At 39.6% G+C, this 23,350-nt stretch overlaps 1 protein-coding gene across 3 annotated transcripts in view; it reads right to left on the bottom strand.

Annotated features, from left to right (window-relative positions):
* Positions 1–23,350, bottom strand: part of NUB1 (negative regulator of ubiquitin like proteins 1) — a 275,592-nt gene that overhangs the window by 115,633 nt on the left and 136,609 nt on the right. For all 3 annotated transcript variants that reach the window (XM_053713794.1, XM_053713795.1, XM_053713793.1), the window contains exons 7-9: positions 10,455–10,543; positions 6,193–6,299; positions 4,901–5,087 (exon numbers count right to left, since the gene is read on the bottom strand). In XM_053713794.1, the coding sequence (XP_053569769.1) occupies positions 4,901–5,087; positions 6,193–6,299; positions 10,455–10,543 (383 nt within the window). The remainder of the gene's footprint in view (positions 1–4,900; positions 5,088–6,192; positions 6,300–10,454; positions 10,544–23,350) is intronic.

Below are 23,350 nucleotides of genomic sequence, written 5' to 3'. Positions count from 1 at the left end.
TTATGCAACAAAATAGATAAAGCAGAAATTTGACCCTTCAGGGTACTAGCAGACAAACCTTTCTCCAGACCCTCCTGGAGAAAAGACAAAATCCTAGGAATCCTAACTACTCCAAGAGTAGCCCTTAGATTCACACCAATACAGATATTTATGCCATATCTTGTAATAAATCGTTCTAGTCACAGGCTTACGCGCCTGAATCATAGCCTCAAAAATCCTCGCTTAGATAGAATCAAGCGTTCAACCTCCAAGCAGTCAGCTTCAGAGAAATGAGATTTGGATGAAGGAAGGGCCCCTGAAGTAGAAGGTCCTTCCTTAACGGAAGACTCCACGGTGGAGACGATGACATCTCCACCTGATCTGCAAACCAGATCCTGCGAGGCCAAGCCGGAGCAATGAGAATCACTGACACCCTCTGTTGTCTGATCCGAGCAATGACCCGAGGAAGAAGAGCAAACGGAGGAAACACATATGCTAGACTGAACTTCCAAGGAACTGCTAGGGCATCTATTAGAACAGCATGAGGGTCCCTTGACCTCGATCCATACTTCGGAAGCTTGGCATTGTGACGAGATGCCTTAAGATCCAATTCCGGAAGACTCCATTTGAGAATCAAACTGGAAAACGCCTCCAGATGAAGCTCCCACTCCCCGGGATGAAAAGACCGTCTGCTCAGAAGAGAGAGAGAATGGATGGGGATGTCAGGGTTCCAGGAATCAGACAGAAACATGAAATGCTAAAATAATCACACATCAGGAGCCAGAGCGATTAGTCAAACCAATATGCAGCCGCACTGGTAAGTGTAGCAATACATGCAGCAGGTTGCCACTGGAACCCCTGGTGAACATACACCCTTTTAAGCAAAGCTTCTAATTTCTTATCCATGGGATCCTTAAAAGAACAACTATCCTCAATAGGAATAGTAGTCCTCTTAGGTAAAGTGGAAATAGCTCCCTCTACCTTAGGAACCGTCTGCCAAGATTCCTTAATAGAGTCCTCAATAGGAAACATCTTCCTAAAAATTGGAGAGGGGGAAAAAGGAATACCAGGCTTCTCCCACTCCCGAGAAATAATTTCTGAAACACGATCTGGAACAGGAAAAACCTCTGCCACAGAAGGAACTTCAAAAAACTTGTTAAGCTTACTAGCCTTCATGGGAGTAACTATGACCGTAGAATCAGAGTCATCTAAAGTAGCTAACACCTCCCTGAGTAACAAACGGAGGTGCTCCAGCTTAATTCTGAAAGAAACCACCTCAGAATCAGCCAAAAGAGACACACTATCAGAGTCTGAAATCTCACCTTCAGACGCTACTGAAATATCTTCTTCCTCAATCCTTTGAGAATAAACATTAGACAGAGTTGCAACAGACTCAGAACTCCTTTTACGCTTACCCTGTAACACAGGAAAAGCAGACAACACCTCAGTTACAGCAGAGGGTATATGAGTAGCCATATCCTGCAAAGAAAAAACAACTTTAGATGAAACGCAGGGCACTGCATGTGAAGAGGATTGAGATTGGGGAGAAAGCTGCATTACAGCTTGAACAGGAGGCTCCTGGACAACAGTCTCCCTGGAAAATACAGACTGCAAGGTGCGCGAAAAACTTGCGCCGAATACAACTCCGCCCATCGTGGGCGTGCCTCACTCCCTCCCGGCCAACATTAAGTACTTAAATGAAAAACGCCGCCGGGAGAATAACAAAATACGCTACCAAACTGCGCACAAACAGCATCGTAAAAAACAAGCCCTAATATATGCAAAATACATTTACATATAACTTGACTCCATATATTCAGCCAAAAATTAAAGTATGTCCCTAACAGAGCCATCCTCACACAGTGCCCAGAAAAAAATACCTGCACACAAGCAGGATTAACCCCATAAGTGCTATAGTTTTTCCTGTGCACACAGAAGAAAAAGAAAAATAGCACTTACCTCCAGACTGCCAGGCAGCAAGGCAGCTAACCAGGCTTGAAAAGATTCCTTCCTCTCATGGACCTGTAGGCAAAGGAAAAAAGACTAAATAAACCAACATAGTCTTTAACCAAAAATGGCAGCATCACATCCTTGGAGGCGCAGAGGGGATTATACCCCCTAAGTTCCCAAAAGCTTAAAAGCCACCACAGCTCTACTGAAGAGACTGACCCCCAAGAAAAAAAAAAAAACTTGCTCTGTTTAAAAAATAAAAAAAAACTCTTGAAAAATCAGACACCTAACTTTACCACCTCCATGCACTACAAGCAAAGAGAATGACTGGGGGTTGTGGGTAAGGGGAGTGGTATTTAACAGCTTTGACTGTGGTGCTCTTTGCCTCCTCCTGCAGGCCAGGAGTGATATTCCCAATAGTAATTATGATGATCCGTGGACTCACCGTGTCATTAGAAAGAAAATAATATATATTACACCAAACATTTTAATGCAGGTATGTTTACAATCAGGTCGGCAACCCACCAGTGAGAAGAGACACTAATGCAGGGCAGTGACCTGTGCTTTTGTTCAGTGGGGCAGTGCTATAGCACCTAATTGGCTACAATCAAGGAACAACTGGGAGAAAGAAAATCAAAAAAAGCAGACAAGCAACCAAAGGATGCAGTAAACTTTCCAATTTCAGTTCTTCATAGCAAAGCATGATATGTGTCGTTGCAATTATTAAACAAACCTTTTTGACATTTTCAACATTTAGTGCCCCTTTAAGGAATAAAGTTAGTGCCCAAGCATATAACTCTTACTGAAGTCAAATACAAAAACTTGATTACATTGTTAAATTGTTTGTACATACACAGGTTTAAAACACAGGAATAGATTGGGTAGTAATATTAGTTGAAATGCTCAGCCTTTATATTCACTAAGGAAATGTTTCATTGTTGATTGATATCTTAGATAAGTATTCTACAGAAAGTGAAGATGGGAAAATAGAAAAAAAAAAAAAATAACTGGGCACAGAACTTCCAGTCAAGAGAAGATTCAGGACCTATAGATACAATAAGGGGAATGAAAATAATTGAAGTTAATACATTTTCACATACCCACTGGTAAAAGAAAACAGGAGTCACTTAAGATTATTTTGTAATTGATTTCCAACTCAGACACATTTAGGGGGAAATAGAAAAGATAAAGGGTGAAAGAAAGGAAAAATGTATCATTTATGCAAGATATAGTATAAGAGACATTAAGAATAAATATTAGCAACACTAATATTAAATCACTATTTGGATACAAGTGCACTTATATTTTAAACAGATTTTAATACTACTAAAAAATTATAATTGTTAGATTTTATTTATAGACATGCATAATGATTCATTAATAAATCACCTTATACAAATAAAACCAGGAAGCACCCAAGACCAGTAGGACCAGTGCAAGTAACTGGATGACCCTACACTACATTATGAACCGACAGTGCTGTGTTGTCTGAGGTACATGACCCTACACTGCATTATGAACCGACAGTGATGTGTTGTCTGAGGAATAGAACCCTACACTACATTATGAACCGACAGTGCTGTGTTGTCTGAGGTACATGACCCTACACTGCATTATGAACCGACAGTGCTGTGTTGTCTGAGGTACATGACCCTACACTGCATTATGAACCGACAGTGATGTGTTGTCTGAGGAATAGAACCCTACACTGCATTATGAACCGACAGTGCTGTGTTGTCTGAGGTAGATGACCCTACACTGCATTATGAACCGACAGTGATGTGTTGTCTGAGGTACATGACCCTACACTGCATTATGAACCGACAGTGCTGTGTTGTCTGAGGAATAGAACCCTACACTGCATTAAGAACCAACAGTGCTGTGTTGTCTGAGGTAAATGACCCTACACTGCATTATGAACCAACAGTGGTGTGTTGTCTGAGGTAGAAGAGTCTAAACTGCATTATGAACGAGACAGTGGTGTGTTGTCTGAGGTAGATGACCCTTCACTGTATTATGAACCAACAGTGGTGTGTTGTCTGAGATATAAATTTCCCTAAACTGCATTATGAAATGACAGTGGTGTGTTGTCTGAGGTAGATGACCCTACACTGCATTATGAAACAACAGTACTGTGTTGTCTGAGGTAGATGACCCTACACTGCATTATGAAACAACAGTACTGTTTTGTCTGAGGTAGATGACCCTACACTGCATTATGAACAGACAGTGGTGTGTTGTCTGAGGTAGATGACCCTACACTGCATTATGAAACAACAGTACTGTGTTGTCTGAGGTAGATGACCCTACACTGCATTATGAACAGACTGTGCTGTGTTGTTTGAGGTAGATGTCCCGTGTGGATAACCACAACCTTCTAGAGCATACTACATGACCAGAGATGAGCATAAAATGTTTTTATGCAAGAGACTGTAAAAAAAACACCGGCAGGAATGTAAGAGAAGGATTATCTGGAGTGTACATAGAGGACAAATATGTGTACACAAAAGTGACAGCAGCACATCATTAGATATAACAGTTCTAAAGGACAGGAAATACAATTGTGTTTGGTTAGAAAAACTCACAAGCACAGTATCATGGTGGAATATATACAAATTACCACTGTAATGTGAGATGAAACAAAGTATATATCACGCTGACAGGCAAAGCTCTAATGTCTAAATAGTCTAGTCAAAATATTTGGGAAAGCAATCTGGTATTGCTCTTTTTGTGTATGCTGAATACATCCTCAGCTTTAATAAACCCCTTTGTATGCGTCAAGGCTTCAATCATATCACCTCTTTCCTCTAAGCTATACATATTAACATCAAGACGTTTTATTTTAACCCATGTACATTTTTGGTAGCCTTCCAGTTATTTTAATATCACTACAAATTGTATATGCCCTTCTGGAATGGCGATTGTTAAACGTTAAAAAGATTACTGCGAATATGTTAGCCATATAACTCACCTTTAGATGGACCAATCGTTCATGATTCTCTCCATAGCATTTATTAAAACACTGTTGGGCAATGTCCAACTTTGCTTCTGCATCATCCAAGCAATCTAACTGTTCCAGACGGAAGAAGCACCACACAATATCAAGCTGCAGAACTGCATAATTGTCCACTGAATTCAGCAACTCTGTGCCACACTCGCTGGAAATAAGAACACACCTATATAAACCTACTTCTGTTGCATTTCAGCTATGCCATAAATGGCTGATGAGTATACTAAAGAAATGGTAAACATAAATTCAATATACAGCATCATATGAATTATTAACCTATCTTGCTATAACAAATGTTTAAAATAATACATGAGATCTGAACATAACAAAGATCAGTTAAACAATAGATTAGACATTTCTCGGTTTTGTACCCAGTGTTGGTAAATACACTCAATATTGAAATATTCCAAACGGATAGCAAATAGAAAGAGGAGCTCTATGCTAACAAGATCAGATAGATTATCATGCCAGATGGAACCATGTTTATAGAGACTAGAGACAAAAATATGGCTAATGTTATGTTTAATGAAAATACAATACTCAAGAGGCTTTTCAATGAGAATGTATCTATGGACTGATAAAACAATGCAAAGTTTCTATTAATAACATTTTAAATGTATAAATATTGTGTTCAATATAGTGATTAAAGGAATATGAAACCCAAAATTTTTATATCACGTTTCAGATATATTGAATACACTTTTAAACAACATTCTATTTACTTCAAAAGAAGTAAAGTGGAAAATTGTTTAAAATTGCATGTTGTAGCTAAATCATGAAAGAAAACTAACTTTACCGTCCCTTTTATTTCTGATGCATATATATATATATGTTTTATGCCCCTTTAATTATATGCTGCATGTTAATACAACAAACCCTTTTGCAAATAGGATATTAGCACTAATAGGAATAGATTAGATGCATAAAATAAGTATGTAAATATAAATTATTTTACTACAGAAGAATTTTACATTATGATGGTGATAACGATTCACTAAAAAGCCATTACCAGCTTCACCAATTGCTGCATTATTCTATTCAGCAGATTCACCGGATAATGTATTGATGTTTAGTGAATCGGTTGCATAAAACAATACAGGAAGGGTTGCAGCTAGAGAAACTGCAGAGACTGAGGAAGCTTTTAGCAAATAGTGGCCAATATCCTTTAAACCAAAACTTGCTAACTTGAGTTTATCCAGCTTATTTCCAAATATACAGTAATTATAAACAGATAAGAATAATTCAACCCTTACCAGAAATGCTTATCGGCATCCAACAGAAAGGGCAATGCTAAAGCATACTCTGTTCTTTTAAGGAATGCTCTCCCTCGTTCATGATAGCCCATTGCAAGCATTAGCGCCTATGGACACAGATAGAAGTCATTAGAACACTCAGCTCTATCCATGACTATTAAATATGGGATTATGTGGCAAAGAAAAAACAAACAAAAAACAACAGGTTATGTTGAGTAAATATCGCACACATCTCACATTCTACCATTACAGGAAAGCTGGTGGTTCTTATTATGTTGCTTAAAGGGACAGCCTAGTCAAAATTAAACTTTCATGATTCAGATAGGGCATGCAATTTTAAACAACTTTCCAATTTACTTCTATTATCTAATTTGCTCAATTCTTTAGATATCCTTTGTTGAAGAAATAGCAATGCACATGTGTGAGACAATCACACAAGGCCTCTATGTGCAGCAACCAATCAGCAACTTCTGAGCATATCTAGATATGCTTTTCAGCAAGTGATATCAAGAGAATGAAGCAAATTAGATAATAGAAGTAAATTAGAACGTTGTTTAAAATTACATGCTCTTTCTAAATCACAAGAAAAAAAATTGGGTTTCATGTCCCTTTAAGAATAAAAGCAATTGCATTTTTTGGCTCTCACAACCTTTGGTTCCTGTAAAATTCACCTGGCTGTCAGCTGGTAGTCTGTAGAATTGCTGTAAACTACAAATAAAGTTTCAAAATGCTGCAGTTCCAGGTGTCCCATGGGAATTCTGCTGGTTTAGGAATAGGTTAGAATCAACCTATTAGCTGTATGACATTGCAGGAATCTCCGGTAGCCAAGGAGTTAAAGGGATAGCAAGGGCAAACATGAAATGTGCATAAGTGCATTTGAAATAACAGTAATAACTTAAATAAGAAACATTTTTGCTAATAAAGTATAATGTTATTCTGCAGCATACGCACATATCCTGTGAGGGCTTGTGCACCAGTATTCAAACACCATTCCTGCTCAGAGAGTCAACAGTTTAGAAGCAATATACACCACAGCCAACTCTCTGAGCAGGAATGGTGTCTGAATACTGGTGCACGGCCCTCACAGGATATGTGCGTATGCTGCAGATAAACAGTAATAACTTATATTAGAAGCATTTTTGCTAAAGGAAGTATCCCTTTAAAGGAAGCCCAAAAAAATATTTTTTGACTCAGACAGAGCATCCAATTTTAAAAAGGTTCCAATTGACTTCTATTATTAAATTTGCTTTGCTCCCATGATATTCTGTGTTAAAGAGATACCTAGGTAGGCATCTGGAGCACTATATGGCAGGAAATGGTGTTGCCATATAGTGATCTTGCAAATAGATAACATTCTAGCAAAACTGCTGTTATATAGTGCCCCAGAAATGGGCCGCTCCTAAGCATATGTCCCTGCTTTTCAACAAAAGGTACACACAAAAAACAAAGAAAAATTGATAATAGAAGTAAATTAGAAAGTTGTATCAAATTGCATCCTCTAGCTGAATCATGAAAATACAAGTTTGGGTTTTATGTCCCTTTATTAAGACATCTAAAGAATAAGAAGTGCATAAACAGTGTTCTACTGTAAAATAATATTGCAATCAATATAACAGCACTATACACTACCACTGAATAACCTTGAATGCCCTTGAGGAACGCCAGCGTTGCATAAATACGCTGAGCTGATTCTGCTGCACTTAAACCAATATGTATTTCCATTTATAAATGTTATGAAAAAAGCCTCTTGTGAGTATCACTTCATACTCAGCAGGTGTTTAGCCGACGGACGCTATTCACCATCTTACATGTCACAAGTTTTAATCTGAGTTGTAGGTTACCCTAGAGCAGTGCTTTCCAAACTGTGTGTCGTGACACATTAGTGTGTCGGCGGCAGTGTGTAGGTGTGTCCCTGCTTCAGCACAAATTTTTTTTTTTTTAAATTTAAAATTATTTTTAAATGTTCTTTTTGGTTTCCCACTTTACGTCTGTCTGCTATGCATATCATGTAGTTGACACGTAATCGATTACCTAGTGGGTCACAGCTCATCTTAACCTATTGGCGCAGCTTAGCGGGAACTGAAACTATTCCCATTGGTGGCACATTGGTTCCTGACTGCACATGTAGTCTCCTCAATCGGCTCATGACTGCATGTGTAGTCAGTGAGTGGGACAGCAGTGTGTTTGCAGTGGGGGCAATAGTCAGTCAGTCACGCAGAGCTCTGAGGGCGGCAGCTTAAACACTGAGCAGACGCATTTAAGCTGCAGAAACGCTGAGCGCTGCGGAATCTGTTGGCAGTCTACAAATACCGGATAACAATAAAAAGTCAAAGTGTTTAGGTATTTTTGCAGCTAGCTCCCAGTAGTGCATTACTGCTCCTGCTCTTGATATATGGATAGGAAGTGGAAACTTAAAAATGCTTGATAATGAAATGCGAATGTCTTTATCTAATATTCCGAAACTATATTCATCCCATAAACCTCATGCATCCCATTAAAATAGTAATTAGCTATGGGTGTTATTAAACTTTTTTTTAAGTCTTGCACATACATACTGTTATTTGTAAATACATTTCGTTATTATATCATTTATGTATGTGTCCGTATCTCTTAAAACAACTTAGTTTAATCGCCTGTTTGCTACAACTGAATTACTGTGTCGCAAAATGATGTAGGTCTAAAAAGTGTGTCACCAACATAACAAGTTTGGAAAGCTCTGCCCTAGAGAATGCCTGAGGATAAACACAGGCAATATAACAAGTACACACAGTGCTGCTATACAGAATAGAATATTAGTTTATAATCTCACACTATTGCTGCATTTTGTTCTCTTTGAAGTTTCTGCACCTCTTTGTGCTATAAATAATTTGTAAGCAGCTGATGCTTAAAGGGACAGTCTATTTGAAAAATGTTATTGTTTAAAAAGAAAGATAATCTCTTTATTACCCATTCCTCATTGTTGCATAACCAAACCTGTGATATTAATAAACTTATTACCTTGTATCTAAGCATCTGCAGACTGGTCTGCATTTTAACCAATCAGCGCAGACTCCTAAATAACACCACGGGAGGGAGCACAATGTTATCTATATGACCCACATGAACTAGCTCTGTCAAACTGTGAAAAACTGTCAAAATTCACTCAGCTAAGAGGTGGTTCTTAACGGTTTAGAAATTAGTTTGAGCCTACCAAGGTTTAGCTTTCATAAATAAATACCAAGAGAACAAAGCAAATTTGATGATTAAAGTAAATTGGAAAGTTGTTTAAAATTGCCCTATCTGAATCATGAAAGTTTAATTTTGACTAGACTGTCCCTTTAAAATAGGACATTGTTGTTTCATTATATTTATATTCCTAGTTTTGGCTTTTAAGAGAAGATTTTTAAAATCTTTAAAGTGTAGTGTATAATTATTATTGATAATACCAAATGATGTCACCAGTATATAGATTTGTGACATACACCAAAGGGACATCGGACACACAATGAACAGCAATGCAATTGCATTATCAGACATATTAAAAGTTGCATAAGCATTCCCTGAATCATTTAATGCTGTAGGTTTTCTGAAGCCTCCAAGCCAGATCCTTCAGTCACAGATTTTTTTTAAATGTATTTTCCAGAACAGGGTGATAAAGCCAATTTAAGGGACATAATAATTTAAATACTTCACTGACCCCTTAAGCCTCTTGTGTTTTCTTTAACAAAAATTGACCTGGTATGATAGATATGAACTATTTACCCCATTATGAGAAAACCTTAAAGGGACATTGTACAATAGATTTTTCTTTGCATTAATGTTTTGTAGATGATCCATTTATATAGCCCATCTGGAAGTGTTTTTGTAACAATGTATAGTTTTGTTTATTCTTTTAATAACATTGTGCTGATTTTCAGACTCCTAACCAAGCCCCACAGTACTGCTGGCTCCTGTTTATTTTATATGTCTTTCCATATGCAGTGAAGGGGGGGTGTCTGCGCTCCTTTTGTTTTTCCAGACCCTTTCACTAGGTGTCCCAGCCTAACCTCAGCAACAGTGCTAGACTGGGTGCTTCTAAGTAAGGTTTTATACTGGATTTTTATATTAGTATCTGTGCATATTCGTCCTTATAGTAATGTATATTACATGCAGTCATATGACAGTAGGTGTATACTGTCCCTTTAAATTCTTATGATCTAGACCTGCTTTATTTTGTAAGCCTAATAAAATTACAAAATTAGTTAAAAATAGGATGACTTGATATATAAATATATAATGCTCACCTTCCTTTCAGCCTGAGGAATTTTAAGCGATCTTCCTGTTTGATTTGCAATCTCCAAATAAGGAGTTGTGTCGACATCATAAGATTCACCTGCCGTAACAGCAAAGCTTTAGTCACAAATGTATGATGTAGTCATATAAATGCTTAATCTGAAAGTTTACATACGCCATTGACATAATCATGTATATGTCTGTCTGTATATACACACATTATATATATATATATATATATATATATATATAAACATACATACACACACACACATACATACATACATATATACATACACACACACACACAGTATCTCACAAAAGTGAGTACACCCCTCCCATTTTTGTAAATATTTTATTATATATTTTCATGTGACAACACTGGAGAAATGACACTTTGCTACAATGAGTACACCCCTAAGTGGAAATGTCCAAATTGGGCCCAATTAGCCATTTTCCCTCCCCAGTGTCATGTGACTCGTTAGTGTTACAAGGTCTCAGGTTTGATTGGGGAGCAGGTGTGTTAAATTTGGTATTATCGCTCTCACACTCTCTCATACTGGTCACTGGAAGTTCAACATGGCACCTCATGTCAAAGAACTCTCTGAGGATCTGAAAAAAAGAATTGCTGCTCTACATAAAGATGGCTTAGGCTATAAGAAGATTGTCAAGAAGACCCTAAAACTGAGCTGCAGCACGGTGGGCAAGACCATACAACGGTTTCACAGGATAGGTTCCACTCAGAACAGGCCTCGCCATGGTCGACCAAAGAAGTTGAGTGCACATGCTCAGCGTCATATCCAGAGTATGTCTTTGGGAAATAGACGTATTTTAATAAAATTTGTGTGAAGTGATGCGCTGGGTTCCCCAACTGGCCAACCTAATAGAAGCTGGAAAATTCAGGTGGCACTTAAAAAAGCTGTGGGTTGGTGGGCTCCCCATAAAAAGTTGTTTTGATGCATAAGATTTTTATATGGAGTTTTCAAGAATGTTTCTGAAAAGATTCAGTATGAAGGCACTAGGTTTTTTATTTTTCTATTTAGCTATGTATTTTTAAAATTCTATTGTTTTTTAAGCATTTTTGTCATACAAAGGAAGCTCCTGCAACTACACACAGAGCAATTGAGAAGAGTTGTGTGACAAAAAAGGCTACCCGGTATCCTGAGACGCACCAAAAACAGCGTACCTGCCGGTGGGGAACAGCCGGACAAGACATCGATAAGGAGCAGGTGAGAACGTGTGTGATTAAGAGCACAGGGTTCCCTGCACTGATAATGTCAGATATAATTAGAGGAGACTAACACGCTTAATTAATCCTGTGACAAAAAAAAAAAAAGCGATACTATTGGAAAGAGACTGTATTAGCACACCCAGCACCAAAGTGTGTTTGTAATTTGGAAGTGCATTTGGAAAGAGGTGGTGATTGGATAACCAAGTTGTTTAAGAACATTGCACATTATTTACAATTGGAGACAGCTGATACTGTTTGAACTGACAGCAAGTTAACACTACAATTCTCTTATATCAAACATTGCACTGGTGGTTATATGTTGCATAGTGTTTACATAGGATACGATCAGTAAGGTAATTCATAGAAGCTCAGTATACCTAAAAAAGTTGAAGGAGCATTTTATGGTTGATTAAGCACTGATATTGACCTGTTATTTTATCAATTTTTATATAGTATAGTTAAAGTTATCAGTGAATAGAAATTGTAGGCTGTATGAATGGTGATTGTAACTGTTTTGGGCCAAAACGTATGATTGAATTTGTGATGATATTTGAACAATTTTTTAATGACATTTGAATTGTCTTCATACTGTGTTTAATAAATTAAGTGTTTTGAAGAGCTGACTGCATCTAGTAAGAATATTTTTCAAAGAGGGAATTTTTAAGAGTTTGTATTAGTATTTAACCCACAGCTTCTTTAAGCGCCACCTGAATTTTCCAATTTGATACTCCCTGGAAATAGACGTATGACTGCTGCCAGCATTGCTGCAGGGGTTGGAGGGATGGGGGGGGTCAGCCTGTCAGTGCTCATACCATACGCCGCACACTGCATCAAATTGGTCTGCGTGGCTGTCGTCCCAGAAGGAAGCCTCTTCTAAATATGATGCACAAGAAATCCTGCAAACAGTTTGCTGAAGACAAGCAGACTAAGGACATGGATTACTGGAACCATGTCCTGTGGTCCAATGAGACCAAGATAAACTTACAAACTTATTTGGTTCAGATGGTGTCAAGCATGTGTGGCAGCAACCAGGTGAGGAGCACAAAGACAAGTGTGTTTTGCCTACAGTCAAGCATGGTGGTGGGAGTGTCATGGTCTGAGCCTGCATGAGTGCTGCTGGCACTGGGGAGCTACAGTTCATTGAGGGAATGCCAACATGTACTGTGAAATATTGAAGCAGAGCATAATAGCCTATTCCAGTATTCTAACATGATAACGACTCCAAACACACCTCCAAGACGACCACTGCCTTGCTAAAGAAGCTAAGGATAAAGGTGATGGACTGGCCAAGCATGTCTCCAGACCTAAACCCTATTGAGCATCTGTGGGGCATCCTCAAACGAAAGGTGGGGGAGCGCAAGGTCTCTAACATCCACCAGCTCTGTGATCATGGATGAGTGGAAGAGGACTCCAGTGGCAACCTGTGAAGCTCTAGTGAACTCCATGCCCAAGAGGGTTAAGGCAGTGCTGGAAAATAATGGTGGTCACACAAAATATTGACACTTTGGGCCCAATTTGGATATTTCCACTTAGGGGTGTACTCACTTTTGTTGACAACGGTTTAGACATTAATGGCTGTGTGTTGAGTTATTTTGAGAGGACAGCAAATTTACACTGTTATACAGGCTGTACACTTACTACTTTCCATTGTAGCAAAGTGTCATTTCTTCAGTGTTGTCACATGAAAAGATATAATATATTTACAAAAATGTGTGGGGTGTACTCACTTTTGTGAGATACTGTGTGTGTGTGTGTATATATATATATATATATATATATATATACATATATATATACACACACACACACACACACACACACACACACACACACACATATATATATATATATATATATATATATATATATATATATATACACATATACACACACACACACACACACACACATATATACATATACACACACATAAATATACATACATATATATATATATATATATATATATATATATATATATATATACATACACACACACAAAACACAGAAATGAACTGCACTCTCAAACTATACTGGGTGCACATCCTATGACCCAGCAAAACTCACAGCCATGGGAGCTCACCAGCTCTCAGGCAGCTGCACAGCTTTCAGGGACTAAGGCAATTAACCCCAGACAAGCCTGGGTGCAAAGCCCATAGGAAACATTACAAAACAAAATTATCAAACAAAACACATAAAAGGTCTGGTACTCTCTTGCAAGCACAGAGCTAGACTAAAAGCAAAATAGAAGAGTTAGTTACAGCATTTGGCGCAGGACCATGTCAGAATCTCTTCCTCCCTGGGTCCCTAACCTACAGCCACACAATGCATGCCTTCAACCAAACACACTGAGATACAAACAAGGCTGACGCAGCATGCTGTAACTCACTCTATTTTATTTTAATCTGTGTGCTTGCAAGAGAGTGCTAAGACTTTCTATGTGTTGTGTTGATAATTTTGTTTTGTAATTTTCCCTATGGGCTTTGCACCCAGGCTTGTCTGGGGTTACCTACATGAGTCTCTGAAAGCTGTGCAGCTGTCTGTGAGTGCTGGTGAGCCCCTAGGGCTGTGAGTTTGGCAGGGTCATAGGATGTGTACCCAGTCCGGTTTGAGACCGCAGTCAGTTTCCATGTGTCTAGGGAAATTACAAAGGGCCTGTGTTATACCCCAAGTCATAATTAGTATTTCAATACCTAACACGAATATACACAGGTTGAGCTTACTGTTGTACAGAAACAAACATGAAGGGACAGTTAACACTCTACAGTAGGTATAACAAGTTATTTGGAACACATTAAGGGGAAAAAAATATATAAAAATAGTGTTCCTTTAAATTATTGCATAGTTTTAATTTAATGTTTCTCCGCCTTAGAATTAAAGTACACCCAACAAGTGAGATACAAAGGATTTCCCTACATGACCACGGGTGGATTGATCGCAGATATGATATAGCAAGGAAAGTCTTAAATTCTGGCTTGTTAGCAGTACTTGAACGCTGAGGTTGGGAAAACCTGCTTTAGTATACAATTAATATGCGGGTTGTACTGAACTTGATCGATTACTTTAAGTGCCATAAAAATCCTTTTAATTTTTCATTTAAATCACATTTTTGAATAACTGAATAAAAAAAGCATTAACACACAATTTTCTTTAACAAAACTGCTTTTGTTACGATTGAGAAAACCAAATATGGGTTTTATAAAATGTCTTGTATCAGAAGCCTTCAACTACAATGTAATTAAACAATAGTTTTCCCATCTGTGTGTGGGAAACTCAAACCAACTTGAAGGATCTCTTAAATGTAATCTTGTGCTTCATAACAGGCCTCTAGTGTACCAAAGCTCTATTTTATAGAGGATATAAAGTAAGTTTTAATTGTCTCCCACTTAACTCGTAAAAGCCGTGGAATCTAAAGTATATGTTGTTTATTGGCAACCAACTGTATGTGATACTGTAACTGTGAAGGTTCTCATTAACGCTGTAAGGTACAACCCAAAATATGTTATCCAAAATGTGTTTGCATGCAAAAGCTATTTATAAACTGGGTTGTAACGTTTATCCACCCAATAAGTGGTACACATTTTATTTCATAATTCTCACAACAGAAACAAAAACAATTTTTTTTCCGGGGGGGGGTATTATTACTGTGTATAAGTACAACACTGCATTTTGCAGGGTCTGTCCTTTATCTTCAACATACAAGCCAAAGTGGCAGCAAATTGCTTTAACATCCTTCTACAGGTTGGTTAAACAGTCATTTCCAGAAAAATAATTTTGCTTCACTTTTTTATTTTTTTATGTAAAGGGACAGTAAAGTCATAGTTAGACATTCAAGATTTAGACAGAGCATACCATTTTAAACAACTTTCCTATTTATTTCTATTATTTAATTTGCTTGCTACTCTTGTTATCCATTGCTGAAAGGTTTATCTAGGTAAACTCAGGAGCAGCAAAGAACCTAGGTTCTGGCTGCTGATTGGTGGCTGCATACATATATACCGATTGTCATTGGCTCACCCATGTGTTCAGTAGTGCATTGCTACTCCTTCAACAAATAATACCAAGAGAATGAAGCACATTTTATAATAGAAGTAAACTGGAAAGTTGTTTAAAATTGTATGTTCTATCCAAATCATGAAAGAAAAAAATTTGGGTTTCATGTCCCTTTAAATAAAACTTTTTTCACATTCTTTGTGGGAAGCTATGTTCTCACTCTTGTAGAGCAAATCCCTTTGGACACCCTACAAGGCTTTGTCAGCAATGATGTCATCTAGGTCAACAAAACTGATTCAGCCTATCACACTCTTACAATCCAATAAATATATGCTTATCTTTGCATTTTTCACATTTTCTATTAATACAATGGAAAAACAAAAAGTTGCCAGAGCTTATGTTTCAAAACAAAATAGAATTTATGCTTACCTGATAAATTACTTGCGGTGTATCCAGTCCACGGATTCATCCTTTACTTGTGGGATATTCTCATTCCCTACAGGAAGTGGCAAAGAGAGCACACAGCAGAGCTGTCCATATAGCTCCCCCCCTAGCTCCGGCCCCCAGTCATTCGACCGAAGGTTAGGAGAAAAAGGAGAAACCATAGGGTGCAGTGGTGACTGTAGTTTAACCAAAAAAATGATGTACCTGACTTAATTGTCAGGGAGGGCCGTGGACTGGATACACCGCAAGAGAAAGTAATTTATCAGGTAAGCATAAATTCTGTTTTCTCTTGCAAGGTGTATCCAGTCCACGGATTCATCCTTTACTTGTGGGATACCAATACCAAAGCTTTAGGACATGGATGAAGGGAGGGAACAAGACAGGTACCTTAAACGGAAGGCACTACTGCTTGCAAAACCTTTCTCCCAAAAATAGCCTCCGAAGAAGCAAAAGTATCGAATTTGTAAAATTTGGCAAAAGTATGCAGTGAAGACCAAGTCGCTGCCTTACAAATCTGTTCAACAGAAGCCTCATTCTTGAAAGCCCATGTGGAAGCCACAGCTCTGGTAGAATGAGAAGTAATTCGTTCAGGAGGCTGCTGGCCAGCAGTCTCGTAAGCCAACCTGATGATGCTTTTCAGCCAGAAGGAAAGAGAGGTAGCAGTCGCTTTCTGACCTCTCCTCTTACCAGAATAAATGACAAACAAGGATGAGGTTTGTCTGAAGTCTTTAGTTGCTTGTAAATAGAATTTTAAAGCACGAACCACATCAAGATTGTGTAGCAGGCGTTCCTTCTTTGAAGATGGGTTAGGACACAGAGAAGGAACTATGATTTCCTGGTTAATATTCTTGTTAGAAACAACCTTAGGAAGAAAACCAGGTTTGGTATGCAAAACAACCTTATCTGCGTGAAACACCAGGTAAGGTGAATCACACTGTAAAGCAGACAATTCTGAAACTCTTCGAGCAGAAGATATAGCTACCAAAAACAAAACTTTCCAAGATAATAACTTAATATCTATGGAATGTAAAGGTTCAAACGGAACCCCTTGAAGAACTGAAATAACTAGATTAAGACTCCATGGCGGAGCCACAGGTTTATAAACAGGCTTGATTAAGAGAATAGACATAGCAGATATCTGTCCCTTTAAGGAACTAGCTGACAATCCTTTCTCCAATCCTTCTTGGAGAAAAGACAATATTCTGGGAATAATAATCTTACTCCATGAGTAACCCTTGGATTCACACCAACAAAGATATTTTCGCCATATCTTATGGTAGATTTTCCTGGTGACAGGCTTTCTAGCCTGAATCAGAGTATCTATAACTGACTCAGAGAAACCACGCTTTGATAGAATTAAGCGTTCAATCTCCAAGCAGTCAGACGCAGAGAAACTAACTTTGGATGCTTGAATAGACCCTGTATTAGAAGATCCTGACTCAATGGCAGTGTCCATGGTGGAACAGATGACATGTCCACTAGGTCTGCATACCAAGTCCTGCATGGCCACGCAGGCGCTATTAGAATCACTGAAGCCTTCTCCTGCTTGATTCTGGCGACCAGACGAGGGAGAAGAGGAAACGGTGGAAAGACATAAGCCAGATTGAAGGACCAAGGTGCTGCTAGAGCATCTATCAATACCGCCTTGGGGTCCCTGGACCTGGATCCGTAGCGAGGAAGTTTGGTGTTCTGACGGTACGCCATCAGATCCAATTCTGGAGTGCCCCATAGCTGGGTCAGCTGAGCAAAAACCTCTGGGTGGAGTTCCCACTCCCCCGGGGGGAAGAGTCTGACGACTTAGAAAATCCGCTTCCCAGTTGTCCACTCCTGGGATGTGAATTGCTGAGAGATGGCAGGAGTGATCCTCCGCCCACCTGATTATTTTGGAGACTTCCTTCATCGCTAAGGAACTCTTCGTTCCCCCCTGATGATTGATGTAAGCTACATTCGTGATGTTGTCCGACTGAAATCTGATGAATTTGGCCGCAGCTAGTTGAGGCCATGCCTGAAGCGCATTGAATATCGCTCTCAGTTCTAAAATGTTTATCGGGAGAAGAGATTCGTCCCGAGACCATAGACCCTGAGCTTTCAGGGAGTCCCAGACTGCACCCCAGCTAACAGACTGGCATCGGTCGTTACAATGATCCATTCTGGTCTGCGGAAACATGTTCCCTGAGACAGATTATCCTAAGACAACCACCAGAGAAGAGAGTCTCTGGTCCTCTGGTCCAATTGTATCTGAGGAGACAAGTCTGCGTAATCCCCATTCCACTGTTTGAGCATGCACAGTTGCAGTGGTCTGAGATGTATCCGAGCAAAAGAGACTATGTCCATTGCCGCTACCATTAATCCGATTGCCTCCATGCACTGAGCTATAGATGGCTGAGGAGTGGAATGAAGTCCTTGGTAAGTAGCTAAAAGCTTTAACTTTCTGACCTCCGTCAGAAATATTTTCATTTCTACCGAATCTATTAGTGTTCCCAGGAAGGGAACCCTTGTGAACGGGGACAGAGAACTCTTTTGGATGTTCACCTTCCACCCGTGAGACCTTAGAAAGGCCAGTACAATCTCTGTGTGAGCCTTGGCTCTGGGAAAAGACGACGTCTGAATTAGGATGTCGTCTAGATAAGGCGCTACTGCTATGCCCCGCGGTCTTAGCACCGCCAGAAGGGAACCTAGCACCTTTGTGAAAATTCTGGGAGCAGTGGCCAAACCGAAGGGAAGAGCCACGAACTGGTAATGCTTGTCCAGAAAAGCGAACCTGAGAAACTGGTGATGATCTTTGTGGATAGGGATATGTAGGTACGCATCCTTTAAATCCACGGTAGTCATATATTGACCTTCCTGGATCTTTGGTAAGATCGTTCGAATGGTCTCCATCTTGAATGATGGGACTCTGAGGAATTTGTTTAAAATTTTTAGATCCAGGATTGGTCTGAAAGTTCCCTCTTTTTTGGGAACCACAAACAGGTTTGAGTAAAAGCCCATTCCTTTTTCTGCAATTGGAACTGAACATATCACTCCCATCGTGAGTAGATCTTCTACACAGCGTAAGAACGCCTCTTTCTTTGTCTGGTCTGAAGACAGACGAGAAATGTGAAACCTTCCCCTTGGAGGGGAGTCCTTGAATTCTAGAAGATATCCCTGGGTAACAATCTCTACTGCCCAGGGATCGTAAACATCTCTTGCCCAAGCCTGAGCGAAGAGAGAGAGTCTGCCCCCTACCAGATCCGGTCCCGGATGGGGGGCTACCCCTTCATGCTGTCTTGGTAGCAGCTGCAGGCTTTTTGGCCTGTTTACCCTTGTTCCAGCCCTGGTAAGGCTTCCAGGTTGCCTTGGGATGTGAAGCGTTACACTCTTGCTTTGTAGCTGTAGAGGCTGAAGCCGGACCGTTCCTGAAGTTACGAAAGAAACAAAAATTAGCTTTGTTTCTAGCCTTAAAGGGCTTGTCCTGAGGAAGAGCATGGCCCTTTCCTCCGGTGATTTCTGAAATAATCTCTTTCAATTCTGGCCCGAAAAGGGTCTTCCCCTTGAAAGGGATATTTAACAATTTAGATTTTGACGACACATCGGCCGACCATGACTTGAGCCAAAGCGCTCTGCGCGCCATAATGGCGAAACCTGAATTTTTTGCCGCTAACTTAGCTAACTGCAAGGCGGCATCCGTGATAAAAGAATTAGCCAGCTTTAGAGCCTTAATTCTATCCATAATTTCGTCGTATGAGGTCTCCGTCTGGAGTGACTCCTCCAGCGCCTCAAACCAGAAAGCCGCTGCAGTAGTTACAGGAATAATGCAGGCAATAGGTTGGAGAAGGAAACCTTGTTGAACAAAAATTTTCTTAAGTAAACCTTCTAATTTTTTATCCATCAGATCTTTAAAAGCACAACTGTCTTCAATTGGTATGGTTGTGCGCTTAGCAAGAGAAGAAACAGCCCCCTCAACCTTAGGGACCATCTGCCACGAGTCCCGCCTGGGGTCATTTATGGCGAACATTTTCTTAAAAATAGGGGGGGGGGGAACAAAAGGGACACCTGGTCTATCCCACTCCCTAGTAACAATATCCGCAACCCTTTTAGGGATCGGAAACGCATCAGTGTATACAGGGACCTCTAGGTACTTGTCCATTTTACACAATTTCTCTGGGACCACCATAGGATCACAATCATCCAGAGTGGCTAATACCTCCCTAAGCAATACGCGGAGGTGTTCCAGTTTAAATTTAAATGCTAAAGAATCTGATTCTGCCCGCTGAGAAACCTTTCCTGAGTCAGAAATTTCTCCTTCAGACATCAAATCCCTCACCGCCACTTCAGAGTCTTGTGAGGGTACATCAGATAAACCTCCCAAAGCTTCTGACTGCTCATAATCTGTTCTAAAAACAGAGCTATCACGCTTTGTAGGAAAAACTGGCAGTTTGGATAGAAATGTTGCAAGGGAATTATCCATGACTGTCGCTAATTGTTGTAAAGTAATAGGGGCCAATGCACTAGAGGTACTAGGCATCGCTTGCGCGGGCGTAACACATGGGGAGAGGAAGGCGACACATGGGGAGAGGAAGGCGGACTATCCTCGTTACCTTCCGTCAAAGAATCATCTAGGGCTACATTCTTAAGTGACACAATATGATTTTTAAAGTGTATAGACACATTAGTGCACTTGGAACACAATTTTAGAGGGGTTCCACCATGGCTTCTAAACACATAGAGCAAGGCCTCTCTTTAGTGTCAGACATGTTTAACAGACTAGTATTATTCACAAGCAGGCTTGGAAACACTTTATTCAAATAAAATTTACAATTTGAAAAAAACGTTACTGTGCCTTTAAGAAATAAAAAGTGCACACAATTTTACCAAACCGTGAAAAATTATCCAATCTCTCTGAAATTTTTACCGCATGAGCCTAAGGCTTTGAAATGATTGCACAACAATTTTCAGCCCAATTAACCCCTTAATGCCCAAACCGGAGCAACCTAAAGCTGACAACCGGTTAATAAACTACAGCACCTTGCCACAGCTTACTGCTGTGGCCCTACCTGCCCCTGGTGATTAGTTTTATGTAAAATAAGCTTCTTTGAAGTCCTCAAGCAGTCTTTGGACCCTCCACGTGAAGCTGCATGAACTGTCTGCAAATATTAACTGCGCAACTGAGGCGCGAAATTTAGGCCCCCTCCCCCTCCACTCCGGAGTTGTGGGGCCTTCAAAATCCCAAATAGGTGACTAAACATATGCCATGTGGAAGATAACCCCATAATAACACACCAAAGTGCATAAAAAATGTCTATAACGAATATTTTTTCCAATTAAATAATCGATTGCCCTGTAACAGTGTCCACCAGCCTATTGAGCCCTGTTAAGTAAGCCTTCCTTCTATACTGAGTCTCAGAACATGGCTTACCTTCCCCACATGGGGATTCTTGTCAGTCTTCTAGCATTAACTGAGTCTTGTCTAGAAAAAGATGACTGAACATACCTTATTGCAGTTAAGCCTGCAAACTGTTCCCCCCAACTGAAGTTTTCTGGTACTCCTCAGTCCTGTGTGGGAACAGCAATGGATTTTAGTTACAACATGCTAAAATCATTTTCATCTCAGCAGAATTCTTCATCAGATTTCTGCTATAGAGTAAATAGTACAAACCGGTACCATTTAAAAATAACAAACTCTTGATTGAAGATATAAAACTACAAATCTAACACCACATTCACTTTACCCTTCCGCAGAGTGGCCCTGCTGTCAGAGCCGGCAAAGAGAATGACTGGGGGGAGGAGCTAGGGGGGGAGCTATATGGACAGCTCTGCTGTGTGCTCTCTTTGCCACTTCCTGTAGGGAATGAGAATATCCCACAAGTAAAGGATGAATCCGTGGACTGGATACACCTTGCAAGAGAAATTTAAATAAAAACAAGGAGATTCTGAACTTAATCTACCCCTTTGAGAGAGCTACATGACATCAATGACATCACTAGATCCCCTCTGAGATTAGTTAATGTCATAGATAATGACACAGGTGAGGTCACTAGTGAAGTCAATGATAAAATCACGCTAAGCTCCCAAGAGAGAATTTAGGTTTGGAGTTTCCATGCTTCTAAAATCTGATTAAGAGCACAAACAAATTGTTTGTACCAATCTATGTAGTTTCTTTCCTTTAGGTTGGCGTCTTTCCTGTGCCAGACTCAGAGTTAAAAAACATAATTTATGCTTACCTGATAAATGTATTTCTCTTGTAGTGTATCCAGTCCACGGATCATCCATTACTTGTGGGATATTCTCCTTCCCAACAGGAAGTTGCAAGAGGATCACTCACAGCAGAGCTGCTATATAGCTCCTCCCCTAACTGCCATATCCAGTCATTCGACCGAAGCAAGCAGAGAAAGGAGAAACCATAGGGTGCAGTGGTGACTGTAGTTTAATTAAAATTTAGACCTGCCTTAAAAGGACAGGGCGGGCCGTGGACTGGATACACTACAAGAGAAATAAATTTATCAGGTAAGCATAAATTATGTTTTCTCTTGTTAAGTGTATCCAGTCCACGGATCATCCATTACTTGTGGGATACCAATACCAAAGCTAAAGTACACGGATGATGGGAGGGACAAGGCAGGAACCACTGCCTGTTGAACCTTTCTCCCAAAAACAGCCTCCGAAGAAGCAAAAGTATCAAATTTGTAAAATTTTGAAAAGGTATGAAGCGAAGACCAAGTCGCAGCCTTGCAAATCTGTTCAACAGAAGCCTCATTTTTAAAGGCCCAGGTGGAAGCCACAGCTCTAGTAGAATAAGCTGTAATCCTTTCAGGGGGCTGAAAGGCAAAAAGAAAGAGAGGTTGCCGAGGCCTTTTGACCTCTCCTCTGTCCAGAGTAAACAACAAACAGGTTAGATGTTTGACGAAAATCTTTAGTAGCTTGTAAGTAAAACTTCAAGGCACGGACTACGTCTAGATTATGCAAAAGACGTTCCTTCTTTGAAGAAGGATTAGGGCACAATGATAGAACAAAAATCTCTTGATTGATATTCTTGTTAGAAACCACCTTGGGTAAAAACCCAGGTTTTGTACGCAGAACTACTTTATCTGAATGAAAGATCAGATAAGGAGAATCACAATGTAAGGCAGATAACTCAGAGACTCTTCGAGCCAAGGAAATAGCCATCAGAAAAAGAACTTTCCATGATAAAAGTTTGATATCAATAGAATGAAGGGGTTCAAACGGAACCCCTTGAAGAACTTTAAGAACCAAGTTTAAGCT

Source organism: Bombina bombina, chromosome 5 (genome assembly GCF_027579735.1).
Source record: "Bombina bombina isolate aBomBom1 chromosome 5, aBomBom1.pri, whole genome shotgun sequence".
Lineage (NCBI taxonomy): Eukaryota > Metazoa > Chordata > Amphibia > Anura > Bombinatoridae > Bombina > Bombina bombina.
This window is presented reverse-complemented; position numbering and strand designations above follow the sequence as displayed.